Source organism: Lithobates pipiens, unplaced genomic scaffold (genome assembly GCF_037356315.1).
Source record: "Lithobates pipiens isolate NorthernLeopardFrog02 unplaced genomic scaffold, aLitPip1_a1.2 Scaffold_13, whole genome shotgun sequence".
Lineage (NCBI taxonomy): Eukaryota > Metazoa > Chordata > Amphibia > Anura > Ranidae > Lithobates > Lithobates pipiens.
The window spans coordinates 116,354,293-116,374,946 of NW_027507718.1; the positions used below are offsets into that span (position 1 = coordinate 116,354,293).

Here is a 20,654-nt window from a genome sequence, read left to right on the forward strand (position 1 = left end):
TATAAAAATAAAATTCTATTATATAAAAGTGCTAACATTCACAGTAAAAGTTCCCACACCCGATTGGTGATGGAGCTTTGCTTTGTAGCTACCATGGAGAGATTTTTTTCCCTTTTTTTTTTTTTCATAAAAAGCATGGTGTAGTCAAGGGGTAGAGTTTCACAGGACATCTGTCATGGAGATCCTTGTCTCCCCGGTTCTGCACCTTTCCAAGTGGCAGACACTCTCTCTCCTCCCTGCTCCAATCCTTGAGCTCCCTCCAACCTTGCTTTGCCTCCACCAGTTGTGCGGGCCCTCTGTGTGTGGAGCAGTCCACCCCTGCACCACACATTGTCAATTGCAGACAATATAGAGTCCTTACCTTAGAGTGCAGAATCCGTCTGGAGACAAGGAGCGGGGGCGGAGCTAGGAGGACTGTACACAACATTGTGGTGTGAACAAGGCACCGTTTTCATGTTTTATGTGCCTTTGCAGTGACCTGTGTTTATCCAGTGTGGAAAAACTAAGGGCACTGCACATGGTGTGAATGGCTCAGTCACTTACTTGATTAAAATATTCTCTATATTTTTCACAGAAAATAAACATCTGATGTGGGGAAAAAAAAAACTAGATATTTTGTTGAAATATATTTTTATTGCATTTTTGCTGATTTTACAAAAATATGAGAAAATAAAGAAATAAATATCCCATTTCCCCAGGCTGTTGATTTAAAAGACAGTAAGCTGAGTAAGTTCTAAACCTTGCCTACAGATGTATAAAGTTTATCACGCCAAGCTCTGCAGATCTCTAGTGGAAGAAAAGACTTGTCATCTGATTGCTTGTTTTTAGTGCTTTCGATGAGTACCCGTGAGGATAGAAATAGAGGGATGGTTTGAGGGCTCACGGTGACTTACTGACCAGGAACAGCATGCAACAAGAGAAATCTGAACTCCCATGTTGTATTGTCTCAGGCCTGAGACACTCAGATGGTAAAGCCAAAACCTGAAACTTTAAAAAAATCTATGTCAGTTGTAATATCCTTACAAGCTCCCTTTAAAGGATAAGTAGTCCATTAAATAAAAAAAAGGCTAGGCCCAGCCTATCCATCAGTAAATACCAAATACACCTCATATAAGTGAAGGAAATATTTCAATGCCTAGCCTCCGCTTCTTTTTCTGTTTACAGGCCAATGCTTGTGGGTTAATGGCAGCCCATCCATCCCACAATAGACACGGGGTCTCCATGTTTCTCTGTCGCAAGATCCTGTCAAGTGCTAAACCCTGTACGATGGACAATCTGCACGATGGGAGCAGAGGCTCTACTAGGGCAGGCACTAAAGAATGACTTTTTGCCTTGCTATATGTCATCATAAGGCAATTACTGATGCTAGGCCAGGGAAGGGGAACTTATCCTTACACAGAATAATAATGACATGTTTATAATGCACCTCTACAGGATAGATATCTGATCAATTGGAGTAAGGACTCTCGTTTTCACTGTTAACAAATGCAAAGATCTGCGCTCTGATGCTTCCTTAGCACGATGAACTCCTTAGTGTACAGGTTGTCTGCATAGGGCTGACAAGCTACCTTGGGGCAGACAAATATTGCTGCTTTATTGCTAAGCTAGCAGCAGAAGACAGAAGAAAACAAATTTGCATACATTCCCTTGCAAATATGCTCAGATTGGGCTACCAATATTTTTTCTGAGTTCCTCAGTTTTTTAAAAGTTTTTTTAAGGACAATTATATTAACATAGCTTAGAGAATGGTATAGTTCATTCTATAAAATGACAGCGTCATGTGTGATATTAGCCCCAAAATTATTTTTGCCTAACAATGCACAGGAAATTGATTCAGGCTGATAATTACTGAATTAATGACAGTGATATGGTCTTTGTTTAGTGCCACCTAGCACAAACATTTACTGGCGACAGTAACAATGAATGAAAAATAATTGACCTTAGGCCAGTCCATCCAGGGTGGCTGATGAACACGTTGTTTTTTTAATACACGTCTTCTGCTCAATGACACAATGTAGAATGAAGGCTAAAGGACCCATGTAAAAAGTGGCTGTGGTGTATCAAGGTGTCTGTATTCCAAGGTATTACACAGAACCTGGTATTTAAGATTGCTCATGCATTTTGCTGAATTGTTCTATTGGCAGCTTCAACCGATACATACAGAAGTGTTAAAAGAAAATGACTGCAAATATTTTTTAACCAAATTAAGTTTGTAAGTTGGGTTAACCGTGCTTGCATTTGATCTCATATCACCCACACATGCAACGACTTGATGTTTTAACCCCAATACTGAGCATGCTGGAGAAAAAAAAAAAAAAAGATTGCTTGGTTTGCCAACACTGCTAGAGACCAGTTTCAAGGGTTTCCAGGGTGATGGAATTCTCAAACAAGGAAAATCATAGCTGCTATAAATCAATGTTGCAGCAATAGGTTAAGGGCAATTGGATAAATTCTGCATGCTAATTTTTTTTTAATTTTTTTTACACTGAAGACTGCAGCATGCTGTTCTTGTGCTGAGCTGATGAACACAACATCACCCGAGCATGGGTTCACTAAGAATGGATTTCTAAGAGTCTACAGGAAACACCACACAACTTTTTTTGTCTTTCAGTACAGAAACACTTAGAAGACATATTTCTCCAAAACATTAATATGATGGGAATACAATTCTCACTGAAACCATTGCTGAGCTGATGTTTCCCTTGTTAGCTCAGCATGAGGACGTGATACAGTTTTCAATTAAAAAGGGAAACTATAGTATTTTTTGAGATTTACTATACTAAGTTTATCTGAAAGCAGTTTTCTATATTCAGATTTGCTATTCCTGATATAGTCAGTATTTCTGTTTAACAGTTGCTTCTTTTAATTAGTTACAAGATAAGCCGTAGAGTGCATGTTGTTTTTACCAAGAAAAAAATGATGGGCTTGTACTCAAAAATACTAAAGCGCAAGCATTATGCAGCACTATGAAGTAGAGCTTGCAATGAGAAACTTGGCTGCCTCAATGTACATATACAAACTATACACCCGAAAATGTTTTCAAAAGATTTTCCAACTTTGAGTGCATATTTACATTAAACTGTTCATATTTACAGGAGTAAAAAGGGCTATAGATTCCCTTTATTGAAAACTGCAGCATGTAGAAATGACTGAAAAGGCTATACACATGCCCACCTATGATATTTTAAAATGTCCGGTTTCTTTATAAAATCTGGTAATGTGTTTTTAATTGAGTTTAATTTTTCTTATATACTATATAACTAGATATATTATAAAAACGTGACCGGTGGTGGTCTCAATGGCTTGTCTTTGATTTGTAGGCTTTTCCATACCATGCCATAGTGCATTTTATGAACACGTTCGTTATCAGATAGTTGGGTTGCTTTTTCAAGCATAGACTCAAAATATGTTTTTTTTTTTTTTAAGTAATTAGTGATGCATTTGCTTTAGGGAGTCTGCTGTGGTGTGATAATTCTATTAGCAAAGAAGGTCACTTGAGGGATGGTTCAGCCATAATCCACACAGGCCACCCCTTTCCGAGCAGATATTCTTAGGTGATTATTCTTATATCAACTGTATTATTTCCTATATCCAGTCCTCAGGCAACAAAACAGGTCATGCTCCCCAACTTAGAACAATTGCATAAGTGTGTTAAAGGATTTCTGTAGATGGAATGTAGTAGGCCGAGTAACTTTTATGGCAAACTATCACTGCTACAGGTCCTAGCTGTACTCATACTGAACATGGAGTTTTTGGTATTCCCGTCCACCTTGATGTCTTTTCACTCTACGTAACATAATAAGTAAAAATCCTGTAGAGTGCCCTCCCAAAAGCTACTTTGTGAATCTAAAAAACTCCAGTGCAGAAGTCTTGTAAACAACAACCCCAATATGTATAAGAAATTGGTAGGACGTTTAACACTACATCGTTAACCAAAAACTGAAATCTCAAGTGTGGAGGCACTGACCCATTAACATTTTCTGGGAGTAAATACTTTTTAGGGAGCCTTCTGCACTAACCATGTTATCTACATATCTAGTCACGTGGTAGATGAGCTTTTTGACTGGCTAATTCTTGCTCAACAGGTCATGTGTCCAAATGCCTAGGCTTGTGGTTATGTGAGCAGCACTTGAGTAGGATTGGAGCAGAATTTATCTGGAACTGAAAGGCTGGCAAGTGCACTTACCCATCATGTCAAACTCACCTGACCTAAACTAACCAACTACCCTCCAACTACTTACTGTCTCCAGTCTCGGAAGATCGCACAATAAAAGTAAATAATGGTGACCTAGACAGGTGCAACCAGCAGCAAAGAGGATATTAGCTTGAGACCATGGCTGTCCTGTTCAAGAAAATAAGCAGCTGGAAGAGGGGTTTCGTTTAGGAAAGCTGTGCAGGTTGGTAAGTGTACTTTACATCAAGAAAGCATTAAAATTCCTCAAGGTCCAATGTGTTATAATGCAAAAATATGTGAATGAAAGGAGGAGTCACTGGAAATGTATCAAATAAACCACAAAATAAAAACTAATGTAAACTACTACTCCTAATTGCATATTAAAAGTAGAGTGTATCGTACAGTGCACCAGAAAAGAACAAGCATTCTCCATTTTATATTAAAAATAACAAACTTTATTGATACAAATTGTTAATAAAATTATACTAAAAGCTTGGCCAAACTTTAAGTATAATTTTATTTTAACTATTTGTATAAAGTATACCGTCCTACGCTATTAGTATTTAATCCCTTCTATTACGCTTTATTTCTCTAAACCAGGGGCTGTAAACATAGCTTTAAAAATGCTCCTTATTTCTGCAGAGTTTATATGGAGAGAGCTGGACTCAAATTGAAATGGTTGTCATGTCCTTGTTATCGGATTGATCTTGGGCTTTGATGCATGTCACAGTAGGACTTCCTCCAGTAAACACTGTTCCCTTTTCTTATTCTTGCGGATCTTTTAAGCCAGGTTCAGTACTGAAAGCAGAAATGTTTAGCCTCCCAGAAAACAAACGCTCTCAAAGTCCTGCTTAGCGTTGCATCAATCTAATTTTTCACCTTTTTTTGTCAAGCACCTGGCTCGGGGTATGCTAGCTATGTAACCAAGTGTTCAGGACCAAGGAATTACTAGTCTGAAGTCGGTTTACCTATATATTTTTTTCCATACATCAATTACAACATTTATTCTCTTTGCATAGCTTGTTTTTTTTATATATATCTGTTGATATGCAGTAAAACGTTACAGTTGAGAAGTTGGCATTTCTTGAAACCTGCTGTTTACATTAAGGGTAGAATACAGCTGAAAGGCAATATGATTGCGGTCATAAAGCCACAAGCTCAATTACTATAACCAGCAGAAAATACATCTGCTAACATGACTAGTCCTTGAAAAACCATTAAGACTACACCCAAGGGAAGCATTGATAAATAAACAGATATTAGAAAATATGACATATGGAAGGCAAAATGTAGGAAAACAGAGAACCGGATATAAATTAACATGACCAGAAGAATGTTTCATTCATGAAGAAAATCCTCTACCAAACATCGCTGTACATCTGCACACTTCCAAGGGTCAGCCGCAGGCCATCTTAGTAGATCCCTGCTTAAAGATACGTGTACCAGTCAAAGCCACTTAATGATAGACATGAGCTTACACAGGGTTGTCATACTATTCCTGACCTCACATTCTTTTAGAGTAAGCCGCTATACACATGCATTTCAGCAATTCGTCCTTTCCATGAGTGTCAGCATTGCCAGTACAAATAAACTGGATTACAGCTGTTGAATTTCTAGATGGAAACAGCATCTGACCATTTGTCATGGTAATTTTTTTACATTTTTAAAATAACTGTTTTGTAGCCAAGCCTTTGACGAATTTACATGTTTACTTATATAACCATGTTCTCAGTGCTAAAGGCATAGTCTTATCTGCTCTGCTCTTTACTTGTTATAGCATTGTGCTATAGAATCGAAATCTTCGATTAACCAGTGGTTTATTAAAGTTGACATTTGTCCTTTTAAAATAAGGTTGTTTTGTTCTTTACATCATCAATTTCTTAATGATGTCATTATGCGATGCTCTGGTAAGGTCATTTTACCTAGTTGCTTGTGTATTCTGTATCAGAACATTGTGTAGATATGAGCTGGCTACTTGAAAACCTTTCACAATAAAGTATCAAATGAAAACAGAACTCAAACAAGCATTAGAGGTTTTGGCCACCACTAAGTACTATGCTTGCAGTAATTGTAGCTGCTCTCTGTTATAGTAAACTCATGACTTACATACACAGGCAAAAAAATGTGTCTGAAAAGACAAATTAAAGTGGTTGTAAACCCTTACAACACCTGAAAGGTTTAGGAGCTATCCCCTGTATTTGCACGTGCTGACGTCATCAGCACATGCGCACTGAAGCAATGTGCTGACGTATGTGCTGTTGCTTCAGTTAAACTGTGCCGTTACCATCGGACGTCATGTCGGCTGCGGCCAATCACAGCGCCGGAGCCTGTGATACCCGGAAGTACTTCTGGGAGCGATGTCGCCAGCCAGAGCAGTGAACGAGGACCGCTGTGGTGGCTTCAATCTAAGGTAAGTAATACATTATGAGCTAGTATGCTATGCATACTAGCTCATTATGCCCCTGTCTTGTTTTTTTTTGGGGGGGGGGGGTTTACAACCACTTTAATATTCATTATATCCATCAGAACTAAAACAAGTCAACCCCCCTAAACCTTCATGGTGGAGGGAAACTAGCACCTAAAGCAGAGGTCAGTACTGCTACAGACTGCACCACAAATTACACAGCGATGTACCCACACATTCACATTCTCTGTTGTCAAAGCACTGGCAGCTGCTGTGTATCAGGTTGTGCCAGTCGTATAAAAAAAATCTCCTGAAAATTGGGTATACATAGAATAGTTAATGGATCATTCAGAGGTGCATTTATTGCCCAGCAAAATGCACTCAAAAGGGGTATAAAAAACAAAACAAAAAAACACAACTGTACAAACTATATACTATGTTATGTACCTTCCCGACAGTTATTAAACCTGAGGAAGCCAATTGAATGCAATGACCCACTACTATCTGTACCAACATACTTGATATGATGGGCTCAAGTACAGCCTCTGACAAAGTGTCCCACATAATTTTCAGTGAAGTTATGATCACAGAAAACTTGGAGACTACAGACATACAACAGGTGATGATCAGAGACTACAGTGTGCTACAAGAGATTGCCACAGACTGCAAATATGAAACAGGAGAAGGAGCTATAGGTGTTTTGGAGGCTGGGGAACATGCATCTGGAAGCAGTCAGACTAGATACACATTACATTAGACTACTACAGATTACAGCCCCATTAAAAAAAAAATCAGTGTTTCCACATTTGTGCTCCCTTAAAAATGACCCCTGCCATATTTAATATGGATACATTATAACACAAAACTAGAGAAAGAATGGACAGCTCAGAAAAAGTGTGAAAGTAAATCAAACCATTTAACTACTTGAAGCCAGGAATATTTTTACTTCAGTTGCTTAAGGACAGACAATAGTTTTATTGTCTGTCCTAGGGTAAGGACAGACAATAGTTAGCAGGGGCTTTGAGGATCTCAGAATACGTGCCAAAACGGATGTATGTGGCTCCTGGTCATGGGCTGAGCACAAAGGATCTGTACATGGCAGTGTTAATTTTAGTCTTAGGACTAAAATGGCATTTTTTTTAGTCGACTAAATCTCCAGTACATTTTATTCAACTAAAATGTCCTGCGTTTTAGTGGACTAAAATCTCCAGTACATTTCAGTAATTGCAATTTCATTGTAGTCATAGTCTTGACTAAAATGGCATTTTAGTTTTAGTCTTTTGACTAAAATGGCTTTTAGTTTTAGTCATCTCAATTGTTTTAGTTTTAGTTGACTAAAATAGTATTCATTTAGTCGAATAAAATGTTTTAGTCAACTAAATTAACACTGGTACATGGCTTGGATAAACCCTGGTTCACAACAGTGTGGTTTTGAAATCAATGAGGTCAAGTATGAGTTTATTTCTGTAGCTGTTTATACAATCGCATGCATGCAAAACTTGAGTTAGCTAAAGCATGACTGTCCATATTTAAAATGTTAGCTCCTTCAAAGCAAACTTTAAGGCCCCTTTCACACTGAGGCGTTTTTCAGGCGCGACATCGCTAAAAATAGCGCCTTAAAAAAAAAAAAAAAAAAGACGCTCCTTTCGCTCCAGTGTGAAAGCCCTCCAGCTTTCACACTGGAGTGAAAGGAGCTGCTTTTTTCAGGTGCTATTTTTAGCGATGTATCGCCTGTAAAACCAAAGGGCTTTCACACTGGAGCTGTGGGCTAACAGGATGGTAAAAAACCTTTGGAGCGGTGAAGGAACGGCATATTCACTGCTTCTACCCAATGAAATCAATGGGGCAGCGCGGCTATAATGCCGGCAAAGCGTTGGCGCAGCGGCACTTTGCGGGCGGTTTTAACCCTTTTTTGGGTGCTAGGAGCCGAATAGCGCCATTAAAACGATGGTAAAGTGACACTAAAAATAACGCTGCTTTACCGCCGACACCCGCACTGCCCCAGTGTGAAAGGGGCCTTAAGCTTTAAAGTCAGAATTTTTATTTTTTTTGGTCTGTTTTTTTCTTTCTTTCCCCCTTTAATGTTTTGTTAGTGTAAAAATGTGCCAATAATTTGTGTGATGAAATGACCATGCTTTGTATTTATGCTTGAATTTGTTCATGTCTTTATGTTTGTATAAAAATTTATAATAAAATTAGATTGAACCTAAAGTCAGATTGGTTCTTGAATGAAATCCACTAAGCTAAATATGATGCATAAAATATTAACGAGTTCTTTATATTAAATATATGTCACATTTTAGTTATAATTGGCCTTCTTAACACATTAGTTGCAGTGTTACAAATTTCTCTTTTGTGCCTCTATGGTGAGAAGGACATGCCATTTCTTGACAACTTATTTTTACATTGCGCCTGACAATCTACCTTCATACTGTTTTGTGATGAGCTACTTTAGCTGTGTGTTGGTTTTCTTAGCTGGTTGCCTTCTAGAAGGAGCAGGAGCACTTGCATAGTTTCTGAATCTAGTCATTGTATTACAAAGAGGGGTCGATAAAAAAAAAAAAAAACGCTCAAAAGCCACTATGGCTGCAAACACAAGGAGACAAGACAATCCAACCACTTCTACCTCTAGTTATATGCCTTTTACAGCCTCACCGCATACACCCATTAAGTGTGGTAAGGACATGGCAAAAAACTTTTAGATGGACCACTGTCTTTATTAAACCTTACCAACTATGCAAGACTAAGCCCTTGTACACACGGTCAGAGATTCCGACAACCAAATCCGACGGATTCTGTCCGTCGGATTTTGTCCGACGGATCTTGTCCAAAACTGTTGCATACACACGGTCGGACGAAGTTGACGGAAAATCCAATCTTTCAGAACGTGATGACGTTATTTAGTTACGACGGGACTACGTTCAGGCTAGTAGTCAATAGCTTTGGTGTAGGAATTTGATCTGAGCATGCGTGGCACTTTGTCCGCTCGGAATTCTCTACACATGATCGGAGTACGTCCGATCGGACCAGTTTGTCGGAAAATATTTTCAGCAAGTTGGAAAATTTGGTCCGACGGATATTCCAAAGGAAACAGTCCGATGCATACCACACACAGTCGGATTATCCGACAAAACGGTCCGATAGGACACATTCCGACTGATTCTCCGACCGTGTGTACAAGGGCAAAGTCTATAGACTATGTAAGTCTAATGACTCCAAAATATTTAACTCATCTGGTTCAGTATGCATATAGTATGAGGTCTGCACTGAAATATTACTGCTGATGCAATCATTTATAACTTCATCTTTGTATTTTAGGGGTTGGCCTCCCACTTTCGAAGAAGAAAAAAAAAAAAAAAGAAAAAAAGATTATACCCTTTCTATTTATGTGTGGTATGGTGTTGCAGCTGTGCACCCAAACCACAACCTTCATACGGCAAAGGGATGGGGCTTAAATGGAAGGGTGGTGTTTATGTTAGATTGGTAACCAACTAATTTTTAAATGTCAGGGAACATTTCATGTGTCTTTTGGACTCTGCATCCACTGTCATCCTGTACAGTGAAAGTCTATGTCAGAAGACCCAGCAGTTTTATACACAAGGCTGAGATAACTTGAGTTCCCTACGTGCCTAATTGAACTAGACTTGTTAATGTAAACGCATACTAGTTAATGTCAACACATGCCAATGTAGACACATACAGTGGATATAAAAATCTACACACCCCTATTAAACATTTCAGGCTTCTGTCATGTAGAAAAATGAGACAAAGATAAAACATTTCAGAACATTTTCCACCTTTAATGTGACCTATAAAACTGTAAAACTCAGTTAAACACACTGAAATATTTTAGGTGGAGGGGAGTGAAAATAAAAAATAAAATAATATGGTTGCATAAGCGTGCACGCCCTTAAACTAAATCTTTGTTGAAGCACTCTTTCAGTACAACACTCTGGGTATGAGTCTATCAGCGTGGCACATCTTGACTTGGCAACATTTCCCACTCTTCTTTGCAAAAACACTCCAAATCTGTCAGATTGCGAGGGCATCTCCTGTGTACAGCCCCCTTCAGATCACCCCACAGATTTTCAATTGGATTCAGGTCTGGGCTCTGGCTGGGCCATTCCAAAACGTTTACCTTCTCTGGTGAAGACATTGCTTTGATTATTTGGATGTATGCTTTGGGTCGTTGTCATGCTGAAAGATGATGTTCCTCTTCATGTTCAACTTTCTAGCAGAAGCCTGAAGGTTTTGTGAAAATTTTGACTGGTATTTGGAACTGTTCATAATTCCTTCTACCTTGAATAAGGCACTTGTTCCAGCTGAAGAAAAACAGCCCCAAAGCATGATGCTGCCATCACCATGCTTCACTGTGGGTATGGTATTCTTTTGCTGATTTGCAGTGTTGTTTTTGCACCAAACATATCTTTTGGAATTATGGCCAAAAAGTTCAACCTTGGTTTCATCAGACCATAACACATTTTCTCACATGCTTTTGGGAGATTTCAGATGTGTTTTTGCAAAATTCAGCTGGATTTGGATGTTTTTCTCCATAAGAAAAATGCTTGCATCTTGCCACTCTACCCCATAGCCCAGACATATGAAGAATATGGGAGATTGTTGTCAAATGTACCACACAGCCAGTACTTACCAGATATTCCTGCAGCTCCTTTAATGTTGCCTCTTGGCAACCTCCCTGACGATTTTTCTTCTTGTCTTTTCATCAATTTTGGAGGGACGTCCTGTTTTTGGTAATGACAAATGTTGTGCCATATTTTCTCCACTTGATGACTGTCTTTACTGTGTTCCATGGTATATCTAATGCCTTGGAAATTATTTTGTACCCTTCTCTTGATACTGATAACAATGAGATCCCTCTGATGCTTTGGAAGTTCTCTACAGACCCTGACTTTTGCTGTAGGATGCATCTAAGAAAATGTCAGGAAAGACCTACTAGAACAGCTAAACTTTATTTGAGGTTAATCAGAGGCACTTTAAATGATGGCAGGTGTCTACTGACTGCTATTCAACATGAGTTTGAATGTGATTGCTTAATTCTGAACACAGCTACATACCCAGATATTAGAGGATGCAACCACATTATTTTATTTTTTATTTTTACTTCCCTCCTCTAAAAGATTTGAGTTTGTGTTTCAATTGAGTTGTACAGTTTGTAGGTCACATTAAATGTGGAAAATGTTATGAAATTACTTATCTTTGTCTCATTTTTTTACATCACAGAAACCTGACATTTTAAGGGGGGGGGGGGGGTACATACACTAGTGGACTAGTGTTCCAGCTGCAGTGCACTATCCCCACTTCCTGGTCTCACGAGAAGCAGGAGCCTACGGTTAACCTCCTGTGAGAAGGAAGCAGGGGTGTGGCTTACCAGCACTATGGACACACAAAGCCCATCTCAGGAGCATGCCCACACACCTATTCCCATAGCACACCGCCTACTGAGGGGCACCCAGAGAAAGAAGATGCCAACAGTGCCAGCGGAGGACTCAAGAAGAGAAGGCAAGGGGCAGCTCTGTGCAACAATGTTCAACAGAGCAGGTAATTATAAAACTTTTTAATTTTAGGAAGAAAACATTAGAATCACTTTAAGAGTCACATTGACAGGCGTTTGTTTACCTTTCATGGGTTTTGTATTCTGTACATGTCTTGTCAGAATGCAAAACCTGTTTGAAGCAGGTCAAATGCACCAGATGATGAATTATGAAAGATCTCAGAAATATCTAAAACTCATGCCTCAACACAAGCCCAAAGCCTTTCAACACACACCCTTATAATGCACAATGCCTATACTTTAAAATCTTATAAAAGAACATTCCTACACATGACCATCCCTTGCATAGGGATATCTTTCTTCTAGTGAATAGGTTCTTTAGTCAACCAACTTACAAAACAACTAAAGCCAGCCATAGACAGAGCAAAAATCAGCTGGTTCAGCAGGAACCGGACAAATTTCGATCTCTGGGCAGGCTGTCTGTACTGAAACTGATCGATTGACTTCAGTACAACTAGCCAGTTAGGAGGAATTTCCCCATCAACACCGATTGACAATCGAGTGATTTTCTTGTTATGGTATAATCTATGGTCGGAAAGAAAACTGCTCGATTTCCCCATCAACACATTCAGAGTTAAAGGGGGAATGCCTGCCGTGCTATTGTGTTCTGTTGGGGGGGAGGGGGGGGGGAATGGGGAGCCTTCTCGGGTGGAAAAACAGGATGATTAATGTTAGTAGCTATAGCTGAGCTGTTCACAAACACTCGGAAATACTCCGTTCCTGAGTGCATTTGAGCCGTCTCCAAATATTTCCGAGTCTCTCCCTCTCCGGCACCACCCCCCCACCTTTGGCAATATGCGGTACTGCATACAATAGAAGTCAACTTAGAAAAATGTTCTTAGTTTCCATTGACTTTTATGGGGAAACCCGCTTTTATATGCAAGTGCTTTGAATTACAAGCATTCTCCTGGAATGGGTTATGCTCGTAATCCAAGGTTCCACTGTATGGGCAGGCTGCCCATACTTGGATTGAAATTTGCCTGGGTCCTTGCTGAACCGGCCGAATGAATGAGTGAAGTCTCCAATACATCCATAGCAGGACAGTTTTAACTGCCCACGGCAGTTAAGACATTCCCTTTTCATTTCCCCACAAGAGGAAGGAAAAGGAGATTCTGACTGCTTTCATGCAGTACTCATAACAGACTCCTACTTCTTATAGGCTGAGATGGTACAGGTTTTATACATTAGGTTTTTAGGTATACCACCACTATAATATAGGTCCACCATGGGAGTTTCTCCTCTTAATGAGGAGCTTCGGTAATTTTTGTGTTTATTAAAAGTCAACAGCTACAAAAACTGTAGCTGCTGTCTTTTAATAAACAGACATTCACCTGTCCCAAGGTCCAGCGATGCTCTCACCCTGAGCTGTCCCTTCCCTCCGTCTTCTGTCCGAGGCACCAGCATCTCAACTGTGGACATCTGGCTTTGACAGTTTGTGGCTTCACAGCTGGGAGTCCACTGTGTATGCGTGAGATACGCTGCTCATTGTGAATGGTCACATCGTTTTCTGGGACCTGTGACTTTTCCCAGATGACTGCAGGGAGGGAGGGGGAGAGGAGAACTTTCGCTCAGATCACCTAAGTCATCTGTCCCTAAATGTGGGTAACTGGTGTGCGGATACCTGTAAACAGTAAAGGCTCTTCTCAGCCTATCATTGCTTTGTAAAGGCTGAGCAGTCACAGCTGTTTGCACTTGTGATCCCAGCTGCGAGAATCCATGATTCTTGCAGCTGAAATCTGCTGGATCCAGCTAACTGCTGCAAAGGAGACTTTAAAGCGTCCCTAAACAAAAGAAAAATTGCATGTAATACTTTGCAAAATTGTGCAATTTAAAACTAAAATGCTGTCCTGCTCTTCTTATAATGTAGGTTTCAGTTGTGTCAATCTAGCTCTACACCTTTACATTGCTTCATGCTGATAACATCCAAATTATATCCAGTGTTTGAGCAATGTGGAACAGCAACCCTATGCACTTGAACTTTTTGGTTTCATTTATATTACCATTATCTTTTATTTTTATCATGAGAAGCCAAAACATTATTTCATTGACCTGTAAATTCCAACCTATAAATCAACAAATGCTACGGACCATATAACCTACTTTTGTCCTTTAATCGTTATGTGTTAATCTTTCCTCCTGTCAAACAAAATTTTCTCAGTAATTATCCCTTGCTTACCTAGTGCATACAACCAAGGAGTTTACTAAGTAGGGAAACAACTTGCAGCAATACCCTATGTCCCCAGCATGGACACAGAAAACAAATACCCAACAGAGAATCGAAACTAACTCCAGTCTTTCAAAAAACTAAAAAGTTTGGGCTGGACTCCCACTAAGTACAGCATGTCAAATGTGATTCCGTAGAAAGAGTGAGCTGAAAAAACCCAAACAGAACCTAGACTATAGTGCAAACAAAATTGAATATCTGAAGTATGAAGCTGCTTTCTTCTTGAGTCTCTAAACTTATTAAAATGCTCTGCATGTCTTCCTCAATAGCCTTTCATTTAACACAATAGACATGTAAAGTATATTAAAAAAAGCCATTTTTATCAAAACCGTCTGGTGGAATGGTGAGTGCAAATTGTACACAACACTTACAGCTATGTCCCTCATCTACCGAATGGGTAGGTTGTAGCCATCATATCACGCTCTTTTTATACAAATAGTTCCCCAGTACCCCAAAAAAATAACTGGGGCTAGAGTGGAAATAGAATGGAAACTCTGTACATACATGACTAGAACGTTTCACAGTAGCATTATCTTTTACTTGCATTACGAAAAAGGAACGTTATTACACAGGTCTATGCAATTTGTTTACGTTGCACTTTGTTTAATGCATTATGACAAGAGGTTTGCTTGCCGTTCCAAGAAGAGCTATGGTCAAAGCTTTAAATTTTCTTTAACTTGTTACACAGTGCTTGAGCACAGTGTAGCAGTGTGTGTGTTCCCTGACAACAAGGAGCAGAAGAACAGCGTTTTTTTAGGTCTATAGACCGTGATCATTAGCCAAGATGTTTTACTGCGTGCTTGGGGATGTGCACACTCCAAGGTATAGGTTAGCATTCATGGGTAGATAATACCATGTTAAGTTAGAAATGTCAATCTTTATTGCGAGGCCCACCCCATAAGGATGTATAGCTATTATTATTAGAAAGGGTTTAAAAGAGTGCAAACAGAAATGTGCTAGAACTCATACTAATCCAGTGTCAGTTTTCTGCGTACAGAATTGGTTGTTTTAGCCTTCTAGTTGGTGTGCCACATACGATATTTCAATATAAAGCCTTTTCAGAATTATTTAATTAGACAGTGTAATGAATATGTGCAAAGGACAGAAATCTAGACCAGCCAAGCAGATTACAGGTTAGTGTAGCGAGATGTGTTAAAAATAAAAATCGATTGGTTGGTATGAATTACAGCCCTTTGCACATACTGATTGCAATTTTCACTACCTTATTAAAATATGCCTGTCTGTGTGTATATGTATAAAATAATACAAATATATATGCCAGAAAATGTTTTGTATATAGCAGCAACTGGTGAGGCTGTTTGTTTATAGAGTTTTTTTGGCATGGTCAATAACCATCCAGCCCTTATGAAGAGCTTTACAAAAAAAAAAAAAAAACACATACATACTACAAGGCGTAGAAAGACATGTGAAGGGTCTATAATGCTCATAGCAACCTGATTCCAGCAGTCATATACCTAGCACATCGTCATGGGAGAAGGAATCTGTCTGGGTTCTATGGGCCATACAGGCAGTGTTTGCACACTGAGTCAAAGGTGGCTGCATGGCATTGCTTAGCTTCTTTGTAAACCCCACCAACAGATGTTAATAGAGGCTAAATATTTGAATCCATCTATTTAAGCAGGACTGCATCAAGTAAGCACTGGAGGAATCGTTAAGCAACACTCATAAATCTGCATGTTAGAGGGATTTTAAGAGAATAGTATTATACCGATGGTCTCTTTAAAAGGATTGAAGCAGTGGAGTGGGAAAAATTACCAGAGACACAGATTGACTTCTCCATGGTGAACTGTTATAATGATTTTTTAACCACCTCATCAGCCAGACTGGCTTATGAAAAGACAATGCCAAAGAGGATGTCAGTTACAATACCCCAGATGCCATCTCCACTCCTTAGCCAATGCTGAAAAAGGTCCCACAGTATATTGCGATTTATCTGGCCAGGGGGACAGAGTGGAAGTCTTCAGCACAGAAACAATCATTGTACACCTTGGCAAGCTCACTGTTGAGGGCTCAGATATGTATTGGATATATTCTGTTACCATATACCCCATGACGTCATTGTAATAAGACCCAGAACCAGCATGTGCATGATACTTATCGTCATCACCATGGTACAGCGCAGTGTTTCGCAAAAACAAATTCCACTTATCAAAAAGCTAAAGATGTATATAGATACCTAGTAACAATACACAGCTCAGATTGTTCATGATCCAGTAAGGCTGGAACTGTATAATGATACTAAGCATCATGATACAACGCAGCACCTTTGTCTTAAGGTGGCATCGTTGTACAGAGCATATTGCACCAGTGTAGCTAAATAAGGTGGTATCTCAACATTTGGAGAATCCTCCTTTTCCTGGACTCCAAAATATTCTGGGAAGTAATTCCCCTAAAAAGAACGCACCTCTGACAGCACTGTCATGCCCTTTTTAAAAGAGGAATGGAGGCAGCTGTAGGACAAAGGTGGCTCACTGTTTATGCACCCTTCCCTGGCCCTCTTCAGTCTCATCCACAGGCATGTCTTCTGAAACACCATTAAGTTGGGACTTTCCAGGAACTGTTCCATCTGAAGAGGCAGTCATAGCCGTTGCCCCACGAGGTTGTATTGAGATAGGTGCTGCTAAACCATTGCCACCCATTTGCCCTTGTCCTTCCCCTTTGCCGAAGTTAAACAACTTGCCAGGATAGAAAGGCTTGGTTGGTGAATGGGCTCTTTCTGGCTGCGCTTCTCTCCGTGTTTCAGGGGATTTCAAGAACTTGAAACTCAGGAAGCTGGGAATTTTGGTATCTCCCCCTGGAGGAGACTGTGGAGATTTGGCATTGGTCCCTGACAAGAATTTGCTCTGCAGGGGTATAATTTGCTTGAGTTTCAGCACATTATTGCTGGCCAGCAGGGAGCTTGGCCTTTTCGGTTTATCATGAGTACTTCCCCCTTGGGGACCACATGGCTTACTTTTACTTGAGTTTTTGTCATGTGTTTGAGAGTCCTGTCCAGATCTTCCTTCCTCCCCACCCCTTGATTCCCGCTCTTTTCGTGCATGGTAATCTGCATGGCGCTGTCTCTCTTCCTCCTCCCTCTTTCTGCGCTGTTGCTGTTGGTAACGATGTTGAGCCTGGCGCTCATGTTTCTGTTAATAATAAATGAGATTTAAAAAAAACAGCATATCTATAGGTTAATTTTTTACCCCCTAATAGAAAAAATCATATATAACAGAAGCACCACAGAAGTAGGTTAATTTTAAATGTTAAAACCACACACATTGTTGTTTAGCTTGTGAATGTTTGAAGGCAAGCTCACTGTTCTAAAATGTCAGAATAAGGTAAGCTAATAGGCGCTTTTATCTGCTATTTTATGATCTATCGCCAAACGCCATCTAAATCACATTATCAGCATCACTGGTATAAAATGATGTGCATAAATATTCAGGCGTTTTAACATTAGCCATTTGCCTTTAGCAGTAAAGGGCCATTAAAAGAGAATGGCATATGGTTTCTCCCTGGCTCTAGAAAATCTTGTTTCCCATACATCATTCTAAAAAGGACAGAAACACTTTGTTAGATTTTAGCAAGTGACATCCCTATATCCATACTTTAAAAGTTTACAAAAAAGACTTGAGCTTTTACATATTGTAGAAGTATCTATGGATATAATATGTACCTTAAATGCTTCTCTCCTCTGGTATTCCAACTTTGCCATCTCCTCTGCCACCCATCCTGGAATATCTGGAATCGCCACATGAATTACGTACTTCAAGAGCAGTGCAAAGTGCTGCAAAGAGGAAAAGAATGTTATGAGCAGTCCATACACCATTGCGTAATAATATTTAATAAAAATGCAATCAAGTTGAAATCTACTTGGATGTAATGTAAAGTACATATGCACAGAATGAAAAAAGGCATTCATACAAGCGTACAATAAACCTGATGACAAGATCAACAATGAAGTACCAAATTGTAGGTAACTGGTGTAGATTAGACATGCTTGATCCCAAAAGAGTTTTGGTTTTCGGTTAAGAAATATACATAATCCACATACTGAAGTGTAAGAACTGTGATGAGCCAGCTGTGAAATCAAGAAACGAATGGCTAGCGTTTCCGACTAGTACATATGCAGTAGTATAAAAGGACAGAGAGCATCAAACCAGTTTTAAATATCTATTATTGATAATTAGCATGTCCAAAAAAAAAAAAAAAAAAAAAACAACTATCACTTTTTAACAGGTTCTGAATTGATACATCTAAAAACTTAAATTTCTGGTTCCGACTCAGGCCCTAAATTCAGATCTCTAACCTGTCACTTATTGTATGGCTCCTGTGGAAAATCAAGACGACATATAAATATTAAGTTCAGGGATAGCAAGATAAACCCCAGCAAGAACGTGCTAAAAAATTCTTTTGATGGAAACACTTTACTAGGAGGATGAAACAGTGATAAAAATGTGATTCTCTTTGATCAGATCAGAGTGCTGCACCCTGCTTTAAGACAAAACAATGGTTTGAAAGATTAATAAAAATGTCAAAGTCTCATCTCTCCTGCTGCAGTTTACCTAAAGTAAATTAAATATCCAACAGAGAAAGCAGAACCCACTTTTAATGCACACACGAAATGTCATGGGTCTGCCCATAACAGACCCTGAAATATCTAATGCCGCATACACACGATCGGACTCCGGCGGACAACCCGCCGAACTTTGCAGCGGAGGTCCACCAGACTTTCCGATCGAGCGGACCTGCACACACGCCCACACACGACCGGACTTTTCCGGCGGGAGTGCGGACTTTTGAAATGAACGAACTTGCCCACACACGGAGTAAAGTCCGTTTATTTTAAATGTGGCTCCAGGTAGACGGAACTAGCGAAGGAAGTGAATGTCGCCGCCTCCATCAGCGAGATTGACACCTCGCTAGCCCCGTCACCTGGTATGGATTTAAAAGGGAAACCCTACCCTGAAAAAACGGCATGGGGGTCCCCCAAAGTCCATAGCAGACCCTTATCCGAGCACGCAGCCCAGTCGGTCAGGAAAGGGGGAGGGGACGAGCGAGCACCCCCACCCCAAAGCACCTTGTCCCCATGTTGATGAGGACAAGGACCTCTTCCCGACAACCCTGGCCATTGGTTGTCTGGGTCTGCGGGCGGGGGGGCTTATCAGAATCCGGGAGCCCCCTTTAATAAAGGGGCCCCCAGATTCCGGCCCCCTACCCTATATGAATGGAGTATGGGGTACAATGTACCCCTACCCATTCACCTGGGGAAAAAAAGTGTACATAAAAAAAAAAAAAAAAAGAAAAAAAAAAAGAGAACAAAACACAGGTTTTTAAAATACTTTATTAGACAGCTCCGGGGGTCCTCTCTTCTTCCGTCTTTGGGGGGGGGTCTTCTCGCCGGACTCCTCCGCTATCTTCTGCTCTTTTGCTAGCTCTTTTACTAGCGGAGGAGCCCAGCTTTCTCCTTTGTCGCCACCGCCCGGGGGTCTTCTCCCGCTCTTCAGTTTTTCTTGCCGGGCATCCGCTTTCTTCTTCCAGCTCTATTACTAGTGTTGGCCTGGTCTTCCGTCGCTGCCGCCTTCTGCTTCTCTTCTTCTTCCGATGTTGACACAACGCTCTCTCCGGCTGTAATGCTGGGCACGCGTTGTGTGGCAACTTATATAGGGACAAGGGGCGGGGTCACGGGTGATGCCACATGGTGACCCCGCCCCTTATGTCACAGTCCCAGCACCTTCCGTCACTGTGACATCACAAGGGACGGGGTCACCATGTGACATCACCCGGTGACCCCACCCCTTTATAAGTCGCCGCACAACACGCCCCTGCCATTACGGCCAGAGAGAGCGTTGTGTCAGAAGAAGAAGGAGGAAAGAAGAAAGAGGAAGGAGGGAGGAGGGAGGGAGGAGGGAGGGAGGCGGGAGGCAGGGGGAAGGAGGGAGGAGGGAATCCGCTCCACTTTCTTCCAGCTCTTTTACTAGCGTTGGCCTGGTCTTCTGTCGCTGTGAATGCGACAGAAGACCTGGGCAACACTAGTAAAAGAGCTGGAAGAAAGCGGAGGCCCGGCAAGAAGAACTGAAGAGCAGGGCAAGACCCTCGAAGAGCGGGACAAGACCCCCGAAGTTGGAAGAAGACCCCCGAAGTTGGAAGAAGACCCCCGGACAGCGGCGGCGAAGGAGAAAGCCTGGCTCCTCCGCTAGTAAAAGAGCTAGAAAAAGAGCAGAAGATAGCAGGAGTCTGGCGAGAAGACCCCCGAAGACGGAAGAAGAGAAGACCC

General features: G+C 40.6%; 1 protein-coding gene across 5 annotated transcripts in view; it reads right to left on the reverse strand.

Moving 5' to 3' along the window:
* Positions 1-613: 613 nt before the first annotated feature.
* The window catches only part of ANO8 (anoctamin 8), a 150,336-nt gene continuing 130,295 nt past the window's right edge, over positions 614-20,654 (reverse strand). For 3 of the 5 annotated variants that reach the window (XM_077475424.1, XM_077475425.1, XM_077475426.1), the window contains 2 exons: positions 18,054-18,164; positions 614-17,523 (listed from right to left, as the gene is read on the reverse strand). In XM_077475424.1, coding sequence (XP_077331550.1) covers positions 16,864-17,523; positions 18,054-18,164 — 771 coding nt within the window. In that variant the 3' untranslated portion in view covers positions 614-16,863. The remainder of the gene's footprint in view (positions 17,524-18,053; positions 18,165-20,654) is intronic. The other 2 variants (XR_013272187.1, XM_077475427.1) reach the window with 2 other exon arrangements.